This window comes from Populus alba, chromosome 5 (genome assembly GCF_005239225.2).
Source record: "Populus alba chromosome 5, ASM523922v2, whole genome shotgun sequence".
Classification (NCBI taxonomy): Eukaryota; Viridiplantae; Streptophyta; class Magnoliopsida; order Malpighiales; family Salicaceae; genus Populus; species Populus alba.
The window spans coordinates 15,195,273-15,216,378 of NC_133288.1; the positions used below are offsets into that span (position 1 = coordinate 15,195,273).

At 35.2% G+C, this 21,106-nt stretch overlaps 2 protein-coding genes across 4 annotated transcripts; one reads left to right on the forward strand and one right to left on the reverse strand.

Moving 5' to 3' along the window:
* Positions 1–595: 595 nt before the first annotated feature.
* Positions 596–6,237, forward strand: LOC118030425 (probable pectin methyltransferase QUA2). 3 transcript variants are annotated; one of them, XM_035034521.2, is made up of 9 exons: positions 600–883; positions 1,495–2,215; positions 2,300–2,432; positions 2,887–3,127; positions 3,738–3,951; positions 4,130–4,305; positions 4,438–4,741; positions 5,326–5,464; positions 5,641–6,237. In XM_035034521.2, the coding sequence occupies exons 2-9, from the start codon at positions 1,503–1,505 to the stop codon at positions 5,803–5,805; spliced, it is 2,085 nt and encodes a 694-aa protein (XP_034890412.1). In that variant the 5' UTR covers positions 600–883; positions 1,495–1,502; the 3' UTR covers positions 5,806–6,237. The 3 variants fall into 3 exon arrangements, with proteins under 3 accessions (XP_034890413.1, XP_034890412.1, XP_034890414.1); XM_035034523.2 differs by lacking the exon at positions 600–883 and adding an exon at positions 920–1,103; XM_035034522.2 differs by lacking the exons at positions 5,326–5,464; positions 5,641–6,237 and adding an exon at positions 4,887–5,315 and having other exon boundaries at positions 596–883.
* Positions 6,238–17,185: 10,948 nt separating this feature from the next.
* Positions 17,186–20,797, reverse strand: LOC118030426 (uncharacterized). The gene is made up of 5 exons (XM_035034524.2): positions 20,525–20,797; positions 19,663–20,188; positions 18,248–19,562; positions 18,014–18,160; positions 17,186–17,888 (listed from the first exon to the last, which is right to left on the reverse strand). Exons 2-5 carry the CDS (start codon positions 19,714–19,716, stop codon positions 17,374–17,376), a joined length of 2,031 nt encoding a protein of 676 aa, XP_034890415.1. The 5' UTR covers positions 19,717–20,188; positions 20,525–20,797; the 3' UTR covers positions 17,186–17,373.
* Positions 20,798–21,106: the final 309 nt, after the last annotated feature.

The following is a 21,106-nucleotide window of genomic DNA, read 5'->3' on the forward strand; positions in this document are numbered from 1 at the left end:
AGTCAAACGTGATCTCATAAATAACACAGGTATAGAAACGTTGTTTAAAATAAAATGTTTCCCGGTCTGCCGTCTTACTCTCCCTGCCTCTCACCTGCACATATCCATGGTGAATTCCATTTGCTTTTTATTTTCATAGCAATAACTAAAGAAAATAACACCAAAAACACCAGCTCCCTACGCAGCATAATATCCCTTGTTTATTATACACACGCACGAAGAGCTGATCCTAAAATGACGTCATTCATATCTCATCAAACGGAGAGAGTGACTTTTTTTCTAAAATGCGTTTTTTTTTAAAAATGATTTTGAGGCATTCCGCTCGAGATACATTTAGTAATGTTTTTGTAATATTCAGCTCAAAGATCTGAAGTAAAAAGATCGAGGGAATAAGCTAATACTCTTCGACATGTGGAATACTAAATTCCTATTTTTATTTAGTGTGGAAATGGCCTTTAATTAAATGGAGAAGGACAGCTGGGATTGGAGTCTAGTCCTGGAGATAAGCTAGTTTTATAATTGATTTTGATCACTAATAAATCAAAATCAACAGTAGTAAACTACTACCACTACTATTATTTAGCTACTTTCATCACAAAAAAAAAAAAAAAAAAACTCCTCTATAAAAAGGAATAGTTTTTTGTTTTCACGAGAGTTCTGTTGTGTTGGGATCCATAGTAATCATCTCTCTCGCGTCCATCGTGAGAGAGATCCAGACATATCTTTAACAGCAAAAGCTTCTTCTGGGTTCAATCACTCCATCCATTCATTCATGGGTTTACGTTTCATCACTCTATTCGTGAATTCTTGCTGATTTCAAGGATTTTTTTTCCTCGTGGCTCTGAAAAAACGAACTTGTATTTTCGCTTGTGCCCCATATAAGGTGGTGTTTTTCTTCTCTTTGAAGTTCTGCTAGATTTGAGTGGATTGTGAAATTATGATACCTCTTTGTTTTTTTATCAGTTTACTGGATTGATCTGTGCGGGCTATTTGGTTTTTTTAGTTAGGTACTGAAATGAAGTGAGTTCTTTTACTAGAAATGAACTTTCACTCTCACTTGCATATATACAAATCAAAGGTTAAGAGGCTCAATGGAATCAAAAGTGATTATCTTACTTTTGAAATGTTTTTGCTTTGTTTGTCTTTGAATCTCAATTGCCTTTCTTTTTTTTCCTCTCATGTGTTTGGTCTTGGAATTACCAATGAAGTCTATTCCTTTAGTAGTTGCAGTTTCTTTTCATAGGCTCTATTTTTTATTTTTTTTTCTGATGTTTGTTTTAGCATTGCTTTTTTTAAAAAATAAAAATAAAAATAAAATTTTGGAGTGGGGTTGATTCCTTGCAATAAGGAAGGTTTCTTGCCTTCTTGGGCTCTTTGTTCTTTGCTTTTTTAGCTCGTTTGAGAAGAATTTCTCTCGTTTTCTATTGGGATTCAGGTAAAGAACTTAGTGAGCTTAACTTTATTTCAAAAGTTTAATTATTGCTGGTTTTTCAGGTTATATAATGTCTAGGCCTCTGCATCGAGGTGCAACAGGGATACGGATCTCTGGGAACAGCAATGATTTATGGGACTCCCAAATGAAAGATAAAACAGAAAAGGAAGATATGGATAGGAATCGTTCTTCTGATCAAAGTTATTTAGCTCTGAAGTTTCCTTTCCGTGTACTTTTTCCTGATAATAATTCTCCTTCCAAATATGTCAACGGTGAAAGGGGCTTTGCATCTGATCCATTCAGTGTCGGAAGTCCAAGAAGCCGACAAAAATTAACATTGCTACTTTTGAAGTTGAGCTTAGCTGTGATTGTAGTTCTTGCTCTTACCGGATCTTTTTGGTGGACGATCTCAATATCGACATTGTCAAGGGGTCAAATATTACACACTTATAGGCGACTCCAGGAGCAACTTGTTTCTGACATGTGGGATATTGGGGAGCTATCTCTTGGTTCCTCGAGGTTGCAAGAATTGGAGTTCTGTTCTCAAGAGTCTGAAATTTATGTTCCTTGCTTCAATGTTTCCGAGAATCTTGCTTTGGGATATTCTGATGGTAGCGAGAATGATCGTCATTGTGGGCAGAGTTCGAGGCAAAGTTGCATGGTGCTTCCTCCTGTAAATTATAGGATTCCTCTTCATTGGCCTACGGGAAGAGACATCATCTGGGTTGCAAATGTAAAACTTACTGCACAAGAGGTTCTTTCATCTGGTAGTTTGACAAAGAGGTAAGTGAATGGACTTTACTGTATTACTTGCACTTGTATTTCCTTGTTATCCTCTGTTGATTTCTCTGTTACCGTGGTTGGCAGGATGATGATGTTGGATGAAGAGCAGATTTCTTTTCGTTCAGCCTCTCCCATGTTTGATGGTGTTGAAGATTACTCACATCAAATTGCTGAAATGATTGGACTGAGAAATGAATCCAACTTTGTACAAGCTGGGGTAAGCCCCTATATTTTTTTCCCTTTTGGGAACCTTAAAATAAGCTTAATTATGTCTCATGTACTTTCTTAGTTTGTAGCATTACTGTAGTCTGGTATTGGATACAGAGTGGTTTCGTTAACTAGTAAGAGTCTTTTTTTAGTAAACTGTTGGGGTAACTAGTTTTCAAATTTAAACCTTTTAATTTGAGCAATGTGCAACCCAGAAAACAAGGTTTGAGCAACGTGCAGTCTGAATTCTATAAAATATAATAGTGCTCTCTGATTAGTTATCAAAAGGAAAAGATAAAAAAAGGAAAAGAAACCATTTTAGTGCTCCATGACAGTATGATGTCCAATGCTGTCAAGAATGGAAATTATGCAGCTCACTTGTACTCTGCAGCTACCTGATACTAGTTATGCTCTCTGTGCAATACATGTAATAACTACCCATGTTTATTTCCTGATTCTTGCAGGTGAGAACCATTTTGGATATAGGATGTGGTTATGGTAGCTTTGGAGCACATCTCTTTTCGAAGCAGCTCTTAACTATGTGCATTGCAAACTATGAGCCTTCAGGCAGTCAAGTTCAACTTACTCTTGAAAGAGGTCTTCCTGCGATGATTGGTTCTTTTACTTCGAATCAATTGCCATACCCTTCTCTTTCCTTTGATATGTTGCATTGTGCACGATGTGGTGTTGATTGGGACCACAAAGGTATTGGTTCTGATGTCTTATTTAGTGATCATTGTGACAATGTGGGACATATATGTATACTGATACGAATGCATATCACATCTTAAGAATTAAAATGTCAACTAAATTCTATTTTGTGCTTAAAATTCACTTCACTGCATATTTGACAGGGAAAATTATGCAAATTTAGTGTTCACATTAACTATAATAGATTATCAGAAGTCTGTGTGGATAAGAGTTGGAATAAAGTGTACAAATTACTAGTAAACAATGATAGGCACGATCTACCATATATTTGTCCAATTTACATAGCCCTCCTCTTTTCAAAATCTAATATTGCAGATCTATCTCAAAGTTACTCCATCAAGTACTACTTTGCCAGCTTCATATTCGTTTTTAATTTAATTCCGGAGGTCTAGAGGTTGAATAAGTGTACACAACTCATAGGCTACTAATTACTCTCCTCCATTGGGTTTGGTTTTAAATCTGATTGCTGGAAAATGATTGTTGAAAAGACCAGACAGTCTTCAAACAGTGTGCCTGCAACTGTTAACTTTAGAATCTTGTTTGCTATTTGCTGTGTGAAACCGGTCATGTAAACACTGCTAAATATTCACGTCACATGCTGCAGATGGTATTTTTTTAATCGAAGCTGACAGAGTTTTGAAGCCCGGTGGGTATTTTGTCTGGACTTCACCACTTACCAATGCTCGTAACAAAGAGAACCAGAAAAGGTGGAACTTTGTACGAGATTTTGCTGAAAATCTCTGCTGGGAGATGCTGTCACAACAAGATGAAACTGTTTTATGGAAAAAAACTAGTAAAAAAAGCTGCTATAGTTCACGGTAATGCCACTGGCAAGATAGCTACTTGCATATTGAAAATTGGATTGATTTTGGTTGAATTTGCATCAGTATACTTGCATATGCATCTATGCATAAATCGGTTAAAAAAAAAATCTCTACATAATTATGATGACTAGGGTGGTTCTGATTGGTAGCTTAATATGCTTTGTTATGATAGGAAGCCCGGTGCAGGCCCTTCCATCTGCAGTAAAGCTCATGATGTTGAATCTCCTTATTATAGACCACTCCAAGGGTGCATAGCTGGAACACAGAGTCGCCGATGGATTCCTATCCAAGAGAAGACAACCTGGCCTTCTAGGTCTCACTTGAACAAGAGTGAGCTTGCAGCATACGGTAATTGATACTCTTTTTACATGATTTTGGAACAGCATCTTGGTGGACAAACTACATAATATAGAACTGATTATGGATATCCATACCTTGTATGCCTTTTGCCTCATCCATGTTCTTTATATATTTTTTCAGGCCTGCATCCAGCAGACTTTAGGGAAGATGCAGAGAACTGGAAAACAACACTTCCTAATTATTGGTCTGTTTTGTCACCAATAATATTCTCTGATCATCCAAAGAGACCTGGTGAAGAGGATCCTTCTCCACCTTATAACATGGTCCGGAATGTACTAGACATGAACTCTCATTTTGGCGGTTTCAATTCAGCACTACTGGAAGCCGGGAAGTCTGTATGGGTAATGAATGTGGTCCCAACAGGAGGACCAAACTACCTTCCCTTGATAGTGGACAGAGGCTTGGTCGGTGTACTGCATGATTGGTAATTCTACCATCTACTTCCCCTTTTTTTCAGTTTATCCATTGGTACATGCTATTCCTGTTCACATATTCTTGCATGTGTGGAATGGGCATCTTAACCATCAGATGCAATGTCAGTTATTTTTTTTTGGATGATGATCCTGCAGGGTGTTAGTACATTTCATGCTAGATTGGAAATACGCCATTCTGATTTTTCCTCTGTTTGGTTATCTACTCTGTACCTGACCTTCCTCTCCCCATTCCTCTTTTGGATGCCCACCCCTTCTCCTTCACTCTCCATTTGATTGCCCGCTTATCCCTTTCTTGTTGTTGGGTTATCCTAAATGGGTAAGATAAATAACATTCCTTTGGACTCGTTAAGCCTTAACCTTCCAGTCCCAAGTTTATTTTATGCTCTAACTCCAGATTCTGCGTGCTCTTCTACCCGTTATTCTTTAATTATTGCTTGTTGCCCCCACTGATATGGTGAACCTTCCAGCGTCAAGTTTATTTTGTCTTAACTCTAGATTCTGTGCACTCTTCTACCCATTATGCTTTTTTTGTTGCTTGTTTCCCCATTGACGTGGTGAATTATTTCCATGTAAGGTGCGAGCCATTCCCAACTTACCCTAGAAGTTATGATTTAGTGCACGCGGAAGGGCTCTTATCCCTTCAAACCCGTCAGCAGCGCTGGTGCACCATGCTGGATCTATTCACCGAGATAGATCGGTTACTTCGTCCAGAGGTACCCAATTCAAGCAGATCCCTTTTTTAATTTTATATCCCGTGTAATCCTTGTGGGTAAGGTGGAGAAATACTTTTAATCCTCTCTAGACCTCAATGATTGGAAACTGTTAGATTTTATGATCTAGTTTCTGGGGCAGAAGAATTTAGATGCAGTGATGTTGGTGATTGGTGCAGGGTTGGGTGATAATGCGTGACACAGCTCCACTTGTTGAATCAGCAAGAAGGCTGACTACACGGCTGAAGTGGGATGCACGAGTTATAGAAATCGAAAGTAACAGTGATGATAGACTCCTTATCTGCCAGAAACCTTTCTTCAAGAGACAAGGAGTCTCGTCTTGAACTTTTCAAATGGAACTCGAGAAAGTTATATCATACTATTCATATTCATTCTGTCATGTTAATTAATGATCATGAAGCTTCGCCATATAAAGAAAGATAAAAAGTTTTGAACAGAAAGAAGAAACAAGAAAGCAGAGGAGAGGAGAGGAAACATGGATCATGGTGGAACCAACCACAACTCTCAGAAGCCGCAAGGCTTATGCAGGACCATGTAATTACTCAAGTTGAGGTGCTGAGCAAATGAGAAGTATAGAATAGGGTTTGATTTAAATTCATTTTTCATTTTTGATGTGATGTCAAATTATAACACTATACAACCACATGATTAAGACTGTGAATGAGCAAAGTCCTATTTACTTGATGTGGTATATAAAAATGCTTGGCTGTTAATTCATCAATTGGAAGAAATATATTTATTTTCATCTTTTCTCTCTTTTAACATCTTAGTGCTTGCAGCACTTTGGAAACTGCATTTCTACTATGCTTCAACCTCTATTTGCAGTTTGTTTTTTCCCTTCTCGTTCTCAATGACATGAGATGGTGTGCTAATTTGGCCTTCCATCTTATGCAAAAAGCAGCGGGAAAAGGGGGCAAAATTGCATAAAAGACCTTATGGGATCCACATGGGATGCTTCATACGATAGCAAGAATTAATCATATCATATTTTGGACATCGTAAAACACTTAACATGCTCTGATATGATGACGATTCAAATTTGTGGGCAGTAATCAGTGACACCAAACTTGTGATTTTGTCGCATTCCATTGAAATGTGTATTTTTCTTTCATGGTCATTGGATATTTATAAAACATGTGTATTGACTTGCTATATTTAAATACAAGGTGGGGAATTAATTTGAATGTGAATGCATGGATATGCAAGAAGAAAAATGAAATGTACTAGTTCCGTAGATAGTACATGAGCAACACACCTACCTAGCTGCATAGATAGTACTTGCGTGTATTGACTCGTGTAGATGTGACCTATATAAGGGCTTTAAATATGTTAATTTATGAATTTTTTTTTCTTTAGCCATGCTAGTTTGGGAATATTTTTTTTCATTGTGCATGCTAATCTGGGAAAAAACTCCTTTGTTTTTCCCTTGAAAGATCATTCACAATTGTTATCCTAATTATATTCCATTCTAATCACCATAACTATATAATATTATTGCATTTTTGTTATTCAATAACATTAATAAAGAGATAATCTAGGCTTAAAGATACAAAAAGACAAACTTAATGATGGGACATACTTGTTAAGTATGCAATGAAGTATCAGCCAAATTAAGAAAAACATGATTTGGTTATGAGCTAAACCAATATTACACAAGGGAATGACAAAGTTTGGATAAGATGAAAGAAGAATTTGGATACATAGTAAATATGATCCAAATTTGTAAAAGAAAAACTAACAGGGCACATGGAGTTATAAAGAAGAGCAGTTAAAGTCATGCATCCTTAAAACTAGGAAGAATGAAGAAGATGGGTGGTTACCAAACAATTTTCTATAATTTTCCCTATGTAAAGAAGGCTGAATAGAGACGAAATGGTATAATTAAAAAAATACAACAACTCAACAAATAAACAACAACTGCATTGTAGTTCAACCAAATTTGAAGGAACTTCAAAACCTATTTTATCAATAGGCGGTAACCAATAGGTAGTAATCAATATGCAAATAACAAGTAAGCAAGTAACTTGTAGGCAATAATCAGTAGACTAGTAATTTTCATTATCAAGAAAACCAGAAAACACCAAAAATATCAATTCATGTTCTTTTATCAAGGCTTTCCAATGCGTGGTTATAATAAAAACAAAGATAATCTAATGAATGCAAGTTCTTTAATCTTGAATTATTAAAGTTCTTATTTACCTTCAAAGCATTAAAGTATTTGATTACTTCTTGAGAATTAAATTATATTATGGCATTGCTATAATCTAAAATTACAAATCTAAAATTGTAGTAGAAGTCAAGAATTTAAATCTAAAACACACATTGCACACATCAAACTTAATATCCAACATTAAAAAAACCAAAGTCCTCTTAATTAATGACATAGTAGGAGTGCCATATATATTTTTTTAAAACTATAACACCAAAAAGTTTAAATTGCCATAAATTTTAGAAGAAAGAGAAGAATTAATGGATATCCTTATTAAAGAAGAAGAAGAAAAAAGAATCAATCCTTCAAAGGGACAAATATAAAATGAACAAGGAAGCTATTTTATGATTGTAGAAGATAGATATTGATTTGCATAAAGAGTAGATACTCGAATAGAGGTATAAACGTCTTTCAGAAGAATTTAAGAAGAAACATATAATCAAGATAAAGATAATTGAAGATCATTACAGTAGAATTGTATCAGTGAATGAGATATCAACTCATGCCATTCTAGAGTCCAATGTTAGACAAAAAACAAAATGGTGAAAGAGGTTTAAAGCATGAAGTAGGAAAACTATGAAACTTGAATAAGGAGTCTTATTAGGAAATGATTAAGGCTATTGAAGATATTGATACAAAAATTAGATGCCAAAATAAGAAAAGAAAATGATAAAGTGATATTTGATTTTAATTATACTATTGAATAGGGTTTTCAAACAAGTGGTAGTTAAGGTTAAAAACTATTTAGATAAAAAAAATAAGAAAAGGTGTCAAATCATAAGAGGAATGAGCCTAAACAAAATGTGACAAAGCACTGTTGGCCGGAACAATTTAGTGCTAGGAATAATTCTTTATTTGAACCAATAGTCAACTAAGGAAAACCTTTAATGAAAGAGGAAGTTGGGAGTAGTTTGAAAAACAAATTTGTTAATTATAAAAATTTATCACTAAAAGATATAGATGAGACAATAATCCTAAATGACTAAAAAATAAATGGATCTCCAAGTAGAGTTGATCCAGAGTATATTTTAGGGATAATAGAACAAGCCTATGGACTCAAAGTGTAACAAATAATATAAATGATTATATCCAAATTACATTGATAGAATGAACCTTTATCCTAGTAATTTTAAGTTTCTATACTTTATATAATGACTAAGAGACCATGTTTGTTATGGAACATATAATAAGATTTATTTGCTAATGTAAGAAAGTATTTGATCCTAACTTTCTGAAATTAAGTTTATTTTAAAATTCATTAATCGGAGATGCTTTTACTTGGTATATAAATTTTCCAGCAAAATATTGGGCTAGAATTCCAAAAAAGAAATTTATTATGATTGCTCAACATGGATTAGAATGAGAGTTAAGAAAGAAATTCGAACGAATGAAGTTCAAAGATATATATGAATTGGGAGTAAGGGCTTCTAGATATGAGAAGTTAATGAAAGAAGTAGAAAGGAAAATCTCAATTTATGGAACTTAATACCAAGAAAATATGGATGTGGACGTGGATATGGATATAATAGAGTTCGTATTTGGTGAACCTATAGTTTGTGATGTATTAACTAAAAAGAATGTTAAAACTTTAAAGTCCTCATCATAACCTAATTCTAGACATCCTATGATTTTTCATTTTTATGAAAGAAATGTTTTTCCTTAAAAAAAATATAAAAATCAAAATTTTAAAAAATATTTCGGGTCACGAACAAATAAGGTTTTGAGTCACAGTTGGCGAGAACACCAGGTGAGAAGACAATTAGGGTTTTCTTGATGAAAAATAACTGAAATTGGATCTTGTTGCACAAATTAGGAATTAAAAGACCAAAATGAACAAAATAAAGAAGTTGAAGAATTCAATTGTATCAATAGAGAGCCTAAATGAAGGAAATACATTAAAGATTAGGACTTAGTCTCAAATAAAATATTGAAGATTGGGATGAATCTATAAAATTTTAAAGTCTAAGGAATTAATTAAACTTTTTATGCACTTAATTGACTTAATCAGAGAGGTTTAATTGGAATAAATTTAAGATTGGAATTCACTTTGACCAAAATAAGAAGAATCAACAAGTTCCAAAAACCCAACTGAACTTTTAATTGACTTAATTAATGCAATCAAGGAATTAATAAAAAAAAAAATCAAAGTTTAGAAGGCAATTCAAGTCAAATTTACAAAAGCAAAAAGCTTATGGACCAAGATGAAGAGGAGCCAAAATTATGATACCTAATTAATTTAATTAAGGGTGGAATTGAAATAATTAAAAGTTTGAATGACCAATTAAAGATAAAATGGAAGAATTTTAAAATCAAAGATCAAAGTGTAAAGGGTGCCATTAGTCAAGGGTCCAATTAAAATAATAGGGGTATAATTGAGATGATTTCCAAAGATTAAGATCAATTGAGAGCTTGATTGTGATGTTTAAAGAGGTTAGGGACTGGAATTGACATGGAAAAATTAAACCTTGATTTTACCCTCTAATAGATGACTTATTCATTGATTTTTTTAAAATCTAAATCGAGTGACTTGTCGTTTAGCCATTATTTATCTACTTTCTCAAATAAAAGCTTGAAAAACATGGCTAGTTTGCCACATTTCAATATCTATTTCACCCTTATTGCACCATTAAACCACACCAAGATTCTCTCAATCAACAACCATGAGAACATCTACAATTCCAACCACTCAAATCTTCTTTCTTTTCCCCCAAGTTGCTCTCATAACACAACAAAACCCCCCTCGTTAATAGTCCAAAATATGAGATTGTCGGTATGCTTCCCTCACCAGCTATAGAGCAGGACAAATTTTCTTCCTTAGATGTAATAAATGTTTACAATTTCATCTTGAGCATTAAAGGTAAAGAAATTCCCAAGTCATAACCTTTAGAACTTTCCTATCATCCTATATAAAAACAAATCCACACCAAAACCTTAACTAAAAAGGGAGAGGGAGGGGCGCTAGACTAAGACCCTCATACAAAAACTTTAAAATCCTTAAAAAAATTAAAGTGTCTAAAAATCTTAGATCCAATCACTCAAGATCCTCTTGAAAAGACTGATACTACACATCTAGTAAGACCCTTAACCAGGAGATTGAGTAACAACCTTTGAAACTTTTGCGAGCATCTGCTATTTTTTGTTTTAAAAAAGAACTTAAACCTTAATCGTGAATATTAAATATGAGAGAGTAAAATATAAAAACAAAAAAATTGCAAATAGGTTATTTGAAGGCATGAAAATAAATTAATTAAAAAAAAAAAAAAACAAGGGTTGTGATTGATAAATCCTAGAAAAAACAAAAATATAAAGTTTGAAATTTTAATAGGGACCCAAACAAATGCATTTTTCTTTGATAAATTTTAACTTTGCCAAACACAACCTTAGACTTTAATTCAGCCTAGTCACATGGACTGGGCTTCTTAACCTTGGCCCACATCCCATTATAAAAATGAAATCCACCTAACGCAAACCTAATCCCATGATGAACGCAAGCTTTGTTCAAACAAAAAAAAAGGGGGCTGGGCATTTAAAAAAAAAAAAAAAAAAAAAGAGACAAGCATACAATACCAGTGAATTATAATGGAAAGAAAACTATGCCTGTCATGGCAGTAACAGTTCAGTAGTCTTGGCTTCTAAAAGAACAGACTTTATCTTCTGAAATTGATTACTTGGGAAAGCTTTGAGCAAATCATGATAACGAAATCAACAACCAATAGTACAGTTGCGGTGAAAAAAAGGTTGTTTCCCATGGCATTGTTGCTGCTGTCAGGTGCTGTTTCTCGCGGTTGAAGATGTAACTACTGTGGCTTTCGGCTTGAACAAGGGAGATAGGGCTGCTTGGTTTATGTGAGGATGAACTGAAACTACTAGTACAGTTGCGGTGAAAAAAAGGTTGTTTCCCATGGCATTGTTGCTGCTGTCAGGTGCTGTTTCTCGCGGTTGAAGATGTAACTACTGTGGCTTTCGGCTTGAACAAGGGAGATAGGGCTGCTTGGTTTATGTGAGGATGAACTGAAACTGCTGGTCTCGGCTTATCAACGCATTGAAGCTGTGTGCTAGCTGGTGCAAAGGAGAGCTTCTGAACGCTGCTTCAATGGATGTTGAGAGAGTGCACAGCTGCGCTGCAGCTTTTGGAGGAGTGCACGCTGGACTGCTCACTGTTGGTGCTGGTACAGAGCTTGGAGCAGGATGAAGCTGATGGAGAGGACTCCTACTTACGGTGGAACCGGAGAGATATGACGTGACTGATGAAGAAGACTCCAACAACTGGTCCTAATTGAAACCAGTTCTGTAGATGAGGTTCTCGGCTGGAAAACAAAACTGCATATGCCTGGAGAGAAACCCTTGTTGCTTGCTCACGGTGGGATTAGAGGTTGCTGGTCTGAGAGGTTGTGAGAGATGTTGCTCACGGTGGTAGCTTGCTGAGGAAGACTTCTGAGAGGAAATGTTATTTTCCCCCAAACCAGCTCCCTTCTTTTCAGTAACACTAGTCACAACTTTTTGTGTTTGTCTGTCTTTGAAAAACTTGGGGGAGCGTCCAAAACCAAAATAAATGCCATAAAGAGGGAAGGTCCTCTCCTCAAGAAATGGAAGAGCTATCGGTATTTTTCATGTGTTCTGCTGGTGTGGCTCACGGGTTTAAAGATGGAAATGGTTTAGTTGCTTGTACAATTAAGGATCAAATAAAATGGAGTGGGGGCTGGTTTTCTGGGTTGCTGAAGATGATGGAGGAGGAGGCACGGTGGCTGGTTTTTTTTTTTTTTTTTTTTTTTTTTTTGGGGGGGGGGGGGGTTGTATGATTTGAGGGGTGATTCTAGGTTTGTTCAAGGCTTGTGGCTTGGTGAGATTTTTATATGAGAAGCATGGAAGTTTTAGGGCTCATAAGTTAATTAATGGAATAAATCCATTCATTAAAACTAAAGACAAAATCTTACTACTTTGTAATTGATAAAAGAAGGACAAAAGGTTATTTTTGTAAGTAGAACCGTGCTATATAATATTTTTTAGAGAGAATCTGCAAGTGTTTTAATGTAATAGGATCTGGAGTTTTTGCTTAGAGTGAAGTTCAAGTACAAGATGTAAATTGTCATGAGATTTGTGTGGTTTGGTGAAAAGGTGAGGGAGAAATTAGAGCTGAATAGTGGTTACTTGGATATCTTTTTCTTTTGTTGTTAGGGAGAAGACAATGAATAATAGTTTTTTTTTTAATTTTGTCCCTAAACCTTTGAAACTTTGCAATAGAACCCCAAATCAGCCCTAATCTTTTGAATTTCTTGCAATTTCACCCTTAGTCTTCTTCAATTAGACCCTCAAATTTCAACATTTTTTATCAAGTGGTTCTTAGTTTCAGATTTCTTCAATTTGATCCTCAATTGAACTTTATACTTTAATTTTTTTTCAATTGATCCATTGATTGCACTAAATTAACCTTTTAAAGTTTCAATTGTGTCCTTAATCTTTCAATCTTTGCGAACTAATCCGAATTAGGCCTCCAAACTTGATTTTTCTTCAATTGAGTTCTTAATCGAATTCACAAAACCCATTAAAAGTTTAATTATTTTTTAAACTTAATTAAGAGTTTAATTTTTCTTCAATTGACTTTCAAACTTAGTTTTTACTTCAATTAAGTCCATAATTAAGTCAAATAAGTATGTTAGAAGTTTAATTAAGTCCTTAAACTTAATTAATTCTTTCAATTTTAGTCAAATTTGGATTTCAACTTCAACTTTCTTTTTGTTAAGTCTTTCTTGAACTTGTCTTATCAAAATATCATAATCTAACTATTTTTTTTTGTTTTTTGACCTATTGCAACTCAAAAACTTATCTCCTCGTGTCCTAAAAATATTTTTGAATTTTGAATTTTTGATTTTTTGAATTAAAATGTATTTTTATAAAATAACTTTGGAGGATTCTAAATTGATTTTTGATAACACATGTGACTCTTCAAACTATGTTATTCAAAATTGGGTTTTGAATAAATAATAATTTTTTAACTAAGTTATTTCCTTAAAAAAATTTTCCAATGTGATACTTTGAAAAAAAAAAAAAAAAAACTCTTACATATTGTCAGGGGCAACGTCAAAGGGCATCGTTTTAGCCATTTGAGAGGTGTTAGAGAAAGAAAGGGTTTTGGATATAATAATAAAATTATAATTATGAAGTTCAAGAGTCGGTACCTAGTATTATGGTTACTAGAAAACCTATGGTCTGTGAGAATTTGGATAAGTGATTATTTATGCAACGAAAAGATGTATCACCCTCAGTGTATCCTACCTAAAGTAAGTTGCATTGTTGTTTGATTATTTTTCTAAGTTGTATTTATATCCATTGATCTTTTTCTAAGGTCCTAGGTAGATCTCTCTTCGTAAAAGAGCTTATACCTTATTGTATGAAATCCTAGTTGTTTTATAGTCTAACTTGTAGAATCACATTTATTTCCTAAATATAACTAATTCCTAGCATTCTGAATAGAAGAATTGTTATGTATTTTTTATATTTTGGTCAAACCCAAATGAATAATTATAAACTGGTTACGATATCCATTTCTTTTATAAAATATGCTTAGAAAAACTTTTAGGATTTGGCTGTATTCGAAACAAAACATTTTTTAAATGATTTTTTTAAAAAAACATTTCAGAGGAAAATGAATATTTTTAATACCAGATCCATATCTTACAGTGTAAGTCTGCAGCCCGATATTATACAAAATTGTTGAAAAAACACGAGAAGGACTAATAAATATTTTTAAAATGACCCATAAAATTTTTGGAATTTTTTTATAATATTAAAATATTATTATTATTATTATTATTAAATATATTGAGTTGGGTTGGCCCAACTATCTAGGCCGAACCTAGCCAAATCTAGCCTGACTAGTGGCCTAACAGATCTAGCCTTTTTTTTAGCTTGGGTTGGGTTGGGTTGAGCCGGGTCTAGCCCAACGCAACTTAGTCATTGGCCTAGCCTAGTGCTTAAAGTGAACAATAGAATGTGAATTATATTTCATGTTCAATGTTCATGTGCAACGTGAAAGTAGGAGAAAGGGGAAGAAGAAGAAAAATAAAAAGAAGAAGAAGAAGAGGGGGGATACTATTTGGCATGGAAGGAGTGGTTGATTGATCTAGCTGTCAACTGGTGGCGAAGATGTTGGTGGAGAAATCGATGGGCAATGTTGGCTATTGGAGGGCGAAGAAGGAGAAACAATCGATATGGTTGGAGTTGTTGTTGTTGCTGGTGTTGGAAAAGGAAGGAACCAAAATGGTGGTAATTTTAAGTCTACTAGTGTTGTTGTCGTTATTGCCGGTGACTAGAGGTCGAAGGTGTAGAGGTTGTTGTTGGTCTAAAAGGAAGAAAAGGAAATGTATAGAGGAGAGAGAAGCTCGTGGTGGCTACTCTCGACATAAGGTGCCTAGCTGGTGCTCATATTGGCAAATCATGGTGGAGTTGTCGATGGAAAAGACGGTGGTGAGGTTGTTGGTGGCTGTAGAAGTAGAAGTCGTGGCAATGGAGAAAAAAACGATAACGGCAGATAAAATATTAGGGGGAAGGCTAGTGTTTTGTCAACTTTGGACTTGATTCTCTTCTCCTTCAAGCCATGGAATTCACACTTATTTATAAGGGGGTGGAAGAGGGACATTTTGTCTTTAATAATGTCAAATATTGGCCCTTGATTCAACCCAGAAGGATCCCAATCGTTAGCTTAAAGTTGTCATCATGGCCTAAAACGTTACTGTAGAAGGCCTATTCGGGTTGGTCACTTTGAGGTGGTGTCACAACAGTTATGGCGTCAATCGACCAGAAAGGACTCCATTGGGTGTAGTCAGATGTCAGGCTATTATTTGTATCCAAGTTTTGTCAAATTTAATGGAAAGATGACGTATTAAATGCCTTGAAAAAGAGACCACTCGGACAGCTTTTTTTGGCTTAGATAAAGAAAAAGATGAAAAGTCACCACACGACACGTCATCTGGTCCCTTTTTTTATACTGTCCAAAATCACGCCATTTTGGACATTTTAGGGTAATTTAGGGTTTTGTTGAAAGTTTATTTTGATTCTTTATCTTTTAATTTCTTTCAATTGCACCTTTAATTAACCATAAACTTTTAATTTTATGTAATTTTCCCACTGTTGAACTTCAATGTCATTCCTAAATTTTATTGTTCTTTTCATATTAATCCTTAGTCCTAGATTTATGCAATTTGACTCTCAATTAACCATTAAACTTTTATTTTTCTTCAATTTCACCCCTAAGCTCAATCAATTGAGTCCTCATAGTTCGGCGTCATTTACAAAATGATCCTTGGCTATAAAATTTTTTTAACTTAGCCTTTAATTGACCCAAAAACTTTAATTTTCTTGCAACTTTACCGCTGATTTGAACCAATTGACTTTGTAAAATTAAGTTTGGTCTCCTAAAATTTCAATCTTTTCGATTAAGCCCAAATTAGGCTTCCAAACTTAAGTTTTCACCAATTAAGCCCCTAATAAAATTAATTTGACTCATTTAAAGTATAATTAAGTCATTGCACCTAATTAAATCCTTTAATTGGACCCAAATTAATTTTTAAACATAATTAACTTTGACTTGGCCTATAATTAAATCAAATTGTCCTATTAAAAATCTAATTATGTCTTTAGACTTAATTTTTATACAGATTCATCTAATAATCATGTACAATGAACTTGAATTTGCATTATCTTTCCAGTTTTGGATAAAATGAAGTACAATTAGGCACCCGATTCAATCCAAAATTCCAGCTTGTTTTTTTTTCTACATTTAAAATCCTCTCAGCTTTCTTTTGCCAAAATACAGATCTTCCATGTTTATTAAATTTAGTCGCTTCACAAGTTAAATATCACAACTCTAGTTTTGATAGAAAACTTAGCAATAGATTGGTTACAATTTTAACTTAGAGTCCGTTCTAACAATAAAACTAAACAATCATATTAAATAAGTATGTGAAAACATTCATATTCATCATATAAATTGAATAAAAAAGATAAGAGAAAAATACTTTCCAGTTGAAAAGAAAATTTGCCTTAAAAAAACATATTTGTTTTATTTTTTCATGAAAATACTTTTCAAAAAAAGAAACCAAGGTGAAATGATTTTTTTTTTTCTTTAATTTCATCCTCCTTCAATCTTTACATTTGTCATATTCAATCCCTTTAATAAATGTTTTTAAAAGTAAAATATTAAAAAATTAAAAAATATTTTTTAATTTATTTTTCTTGAGATTGTCAAAAAACAATAATCAACTTCTTAAGAATTTATTTTCTATTAAAAAAAAAAAACCACTTCAATTAAAAAAAATAAAATCCTAGTCCCCACTCGCAGTTACTTCCATGTGCAAATATGAATGAAGCACAAAATAAACTCACAGATAAAGTCCTTTAAGAGTTGTAATTGACGTGTAATGGTCCCAGCAAAAGAACATGGGGGAGGGGGGCATATCTGATAGGTGTCATTTCTTGTGGGGTTTGGATGCAAAAGATGATTAACATTGCATTGCATTACAAATCGTTCTTAGTACCACAAACCAGATACAAATACATAAAGCAAGAAATCTCCCACTGAAAAATGTCCTGCTTCAGAGGAGGAAAAACACAGAAGGGAAAGGCACTTTCAAGAGCTAACAAGTTATTTATTAAAAAAACAAAAAAATTCTGAATAGGGAAATAATTAACGGGATGAAGAAGCATGCGCAGAGGACATTGTCTTCAGGTGATGAGTTCGGCTGTTCGACCTGTTCCTGCTTTTCTGCCCACCCCCACCACTGCCCCTATGCATACTGGAGATTGTACTGCTGGAAGTCACTCTCTTCACTGCATTTTTCCGATAGCTCCTGCTGCTGCTGGTTCCAAGGGCGGCTCTGGCAACACTATCTGTGAGAACTTCTCGCGCTCTCTGTGGTTTGATGGGTTGCTTGTTCAGGTACACTAGCTTAGGGAGGAGGCCACAAATTGCCTTGCGAAGCTGGTCATCACTGATGTTGCTCTGAATTGGATTGCCCACGAGATTCAGAGCTTGCAGTGAGTTGTAGTTCGCAACAAGCTGGCCCAGAGCTTTTGTTGTAGTTATCTTGTTAAAGCTCAGGTCTAAGACTGTAAGCTTCAGGAGCCTGTGCAGCCCCTCAACATCACTAATCTTGTTCCCAGCCAGATAGAGTTCCTTTATTATTGTACAGTTTGACAACCCTGATATGTAAATCCAGAACAAACATATACATCCACATAATTAATTGGGGAAATATTATTTCTCGTGAAAGAACTCCATGATTTAAAATGGCTCTAGTAGCATGTGTTTTCTTCGAATTAAATACCTTGTCCAAGCCGAGAAATGCGATTGTAACTGAGATCGAGTACCCGCAATCGGATGAGATCTCTGAGTCCTTCAATAGTGCCGATCCTGTTTTTCGAAAGGTTGAGTGTGTGAAGACCCTTTGGCAGTGATCCAGGAGTAATGTGGACTGCAAACAGGGGTAGAAGAGATGCAGCAAGTTATTACCATGATGTTCCTTTTAACAATTGACATCTTGCTTCTGCTAAAAGCATACCTATGGCATTGTTTGACAAGTTAACAGATCGAAGACTGGAGAAATGTGATATGGTGGGGATAGCTTTTAAGCCAATGCCTGCAATGTGGGCTACCGTTGAGGATGAATTAAGTGACTGGATCACGCTATTGGCATGCAAAATCTCCTCAGAGAAATTAAAATCTGGGCATGCCGTGGTTCTTCCTGGTGATCTACCAGTATCAGGAGAGGGTAGGAAAACAATGTCGTTGTCACTCTTAACATCATTGTTATCATCATGGGCATCTGGAGGAGGGGGTTGGGTCTCAAGATCTTCGACCCATTTATTCACTCTTGAAAATGGAGATGATTCTATTGAGAAAGCAACCCACTGGTTCTGGGGCCATAGACCAGAAATCCCAGCTTGAAAACCATTCCAGCTCTGACTGTCCTCTTCATTGTTGATACGGCCCTTGTTCATTGACTCTCTGGTGAATGAACCAGGTGATTGCATCTTGCTCAGGGCTCTGTCTAGTTCAAGTGTATCTGAAGAGTAGCCACCTTGCTGATTCAAAACCTTACTTACAGCCTGTGGCTGTGGTTTTACATACCAGGGTTTGTGAATATTTCTGTGGCTCCAGAGGAACAATTTCCACCAGAGTCTTCTACTCCTAGAGGGTAGAACTTGGCTAGAAGAATGCTTCTTTAACATCACTCTGTCGGCACTGCAATGGCTTATTATAGATGTGGGGCTGCGAGGATCTCTCAATTTCTCAGCCAGTCCCTGCAATTCTTCAGAATACTGAGATGCTAGAGGCAGCTGATTGGCAATTTTTCTTAGGAATTTGCTTGTTTCCAGATTAGAACAGGACCGTTTAAGCTTAGGCGAACCCCAAAACTCAGCCTTCCCAATACCAGGATCACTAACATGTCCACTTTGTATGACATCAATACCTTTTTCATCAACTTTTTTCTCATCTTTCTTTGCATATCGTTCATTGCCCATTCTATCAAGTGAATCAGAGGAATCCAGCCTTGCACTTATAGGAAAAGACACTTCTTCACCAGAATTGGCCACATGGGATTGGAGATCAAGGTCAGATAAGTCCCTCTTCATTGAAACATCATCTTCAAGCTCATCTTCTCCTTCATATGCTGCTTCATTCACAACAGGACTCTCATGGCTCATCACCTGGACATTGATTGAGTCCTTCTCAACATCTAAAGGAAATGACACGGCAAAAGATGTGCTTTTCAAGCCATCGCTCTCAAAGGGTTCCACTGGGTGCTGAAGGCTGATATTCAGGGTTTTAAGCGCAGTGTTGAAGTCAGCAGTTCTTGATGATTGCTTATCAACCTAAAATCGAACAAAAGAAAGTTACAGCAAGCACATCAAAAGCTCCAAAGATGAGTAAAACAGCAAACTTCACCTAGTCCATATTCCAATCAATTCTCACCTTCTCTTTCTTCTTCCTCCCAATCGGACCAGAGAAGCAGTTAAATTTCATCATTTTGGAAGAGAGAGAAAAATGGCCAAACTCAAATTTCCTCAAAAGGAGCTCGAATGAGATGTGCACTCCTGATTTATCCTTTTTCTCCTTGTTATTCTATTCTGCCTCTTCTTCTTCTATCATCGAAGTGTTAAAATTTATGCTGTTGATGGTTACATCTCTAAATACTGTAGAGTAGAGTAGACGAGATAGAAGTTGATTGAATGATCAAATGTTAACCGTAATCGACGGGAAGTCGCCAAACCAATGACCGAGCACAGTAGCATAATAATGATGATGAGAATGGTGTTGGTGTTGGTGTCGGTGTCGGTGTCGGTGTCGGTGCTGGTGCTGGTGCTGGTGCTAGAGGACTGGGAAACAAAGGTTGAATACTCGCTCCGGTTTGAGCAAATATCACTAAAGTATCGGCCAGAGTTGTCTAAGCAGCAGCTTCTCTCCAGAAGCTTCACAGAATCTTTCTACAAAACTTTCCCTGATATGCGCAATAAATTCAATTAAACGAAACAACAAAAGAGAGAATTTCAGACCCATTAAACAAAACATCTAGATATGTTTAAATAAATTCCAGACCCCCTTAAGTCAAGGAATAATAATCTCCGTCCATTGACGGAGAATTTCTGAAAATCCCATCAATCAATATGGGAAAAAAAATAAAAACTTCCTTTCTCCACCTCTCGTTCACCAATTAAAGATGATTTTTCAAGCTTGATTCACAAAGCCCTCACTCTTATGCGCAGTTAGAGAGATAATTCTTTAAGATTTAAGGCGGATTCGGGCAATGAAAAAGAGTAAAGAGTAGAAACAATACCTGTTGAAGCTTAAAGGCGCCAGATTTGAACGGCAAAGCACAGGGAGGACTATTACAGTTTCAGTATGGAACCTTGAAAGAATATCTCAAGCTAGTTTCAATAAATTAAATTACAGAGAGCAAAACAAAACCACCACACAAATAAGAGAGAGAGGGAGAGAACGTTGTTGATGTGGTTGGGAGAAACTGGAAGGAAAGAGGGGGAACTGAAATAGACCGTGATAATAATGATGAGGAGCGGAGGAAGGTTACTTACCTCTTTGGTGGGTGGTGAAGCCGCATTAGACAAGACAAAAGTACGCGCATGTTACACGGCTTTTGTGTAAGCTAACCTCTTACTATCATTAAAAAAAAAAAAATTGTCGACTTTATACTATTTATAAATTTTGTAATCTCATTAGTCACCTGTTATAATCTCAATTCATATTCCATTCCATAATAAACTATAACATGCTAAATTATTAGTACATGCTAAGCTGGAGATTATATTTAAAAAAAATTAACATAAGAAAAATATCTAAGAATTGTTAATATTTTATTAAAAAAAATTAAAATCATACAGGATTAATCTGATGTGATTCA

What these genes read in the sequence shown, in the direction of transcription:
- LOC118030425 (XM_035034523.2), top strand. Translation starts at nt 1,040, where the DNA reads ATGAACTTTCACTCTCACTTGCATATATACAAATCAAAGGTTAAGAGG. An exon ending in TCTGGTAGTTTGACAAAGAG is followed by an intron (nt 2,216 to 2,299) that starts GTAAGTGAATGG and finishes CGTGGTTGGCAG; the next exon opens with GATGATGATGTTGGATGAAG. An exon ending in ATCGGTTACTTCGTCCAGAG is followed by an intron (nt 5,465 to 5,640) that starts GTACCCAATTCA and finishes TGATTGGTGCAG; the next exon opens with GGTTGGGTGATAATGCGTGA.
- LOC118030426 (XM_035034524.2), bottom strand. Translation starts at nt 19,716, where the DNA reads ATGATGAAATTTAACTGCTTCTCTGGTCCGATTGGGAGGAAGAAGAAA. An exon ending in GGAGGAAGAAGAAAGAGAAG is followed by an intron (nt 19,563 to 19,662) that starts GTGAGAATTGAT and finishes GTTCGATTTTAG; the next exon opens with GTTGATAAGCAATCATCAAG. An exon ending in CATTTCTCGGCTTGGACAAG is followed by an intron (nt 17,889 to 18,013) that starts GTATTTAATTCG and finishes TTTACATATCAG; the next exon opens with GGTTGTCAAACTGTACAATA.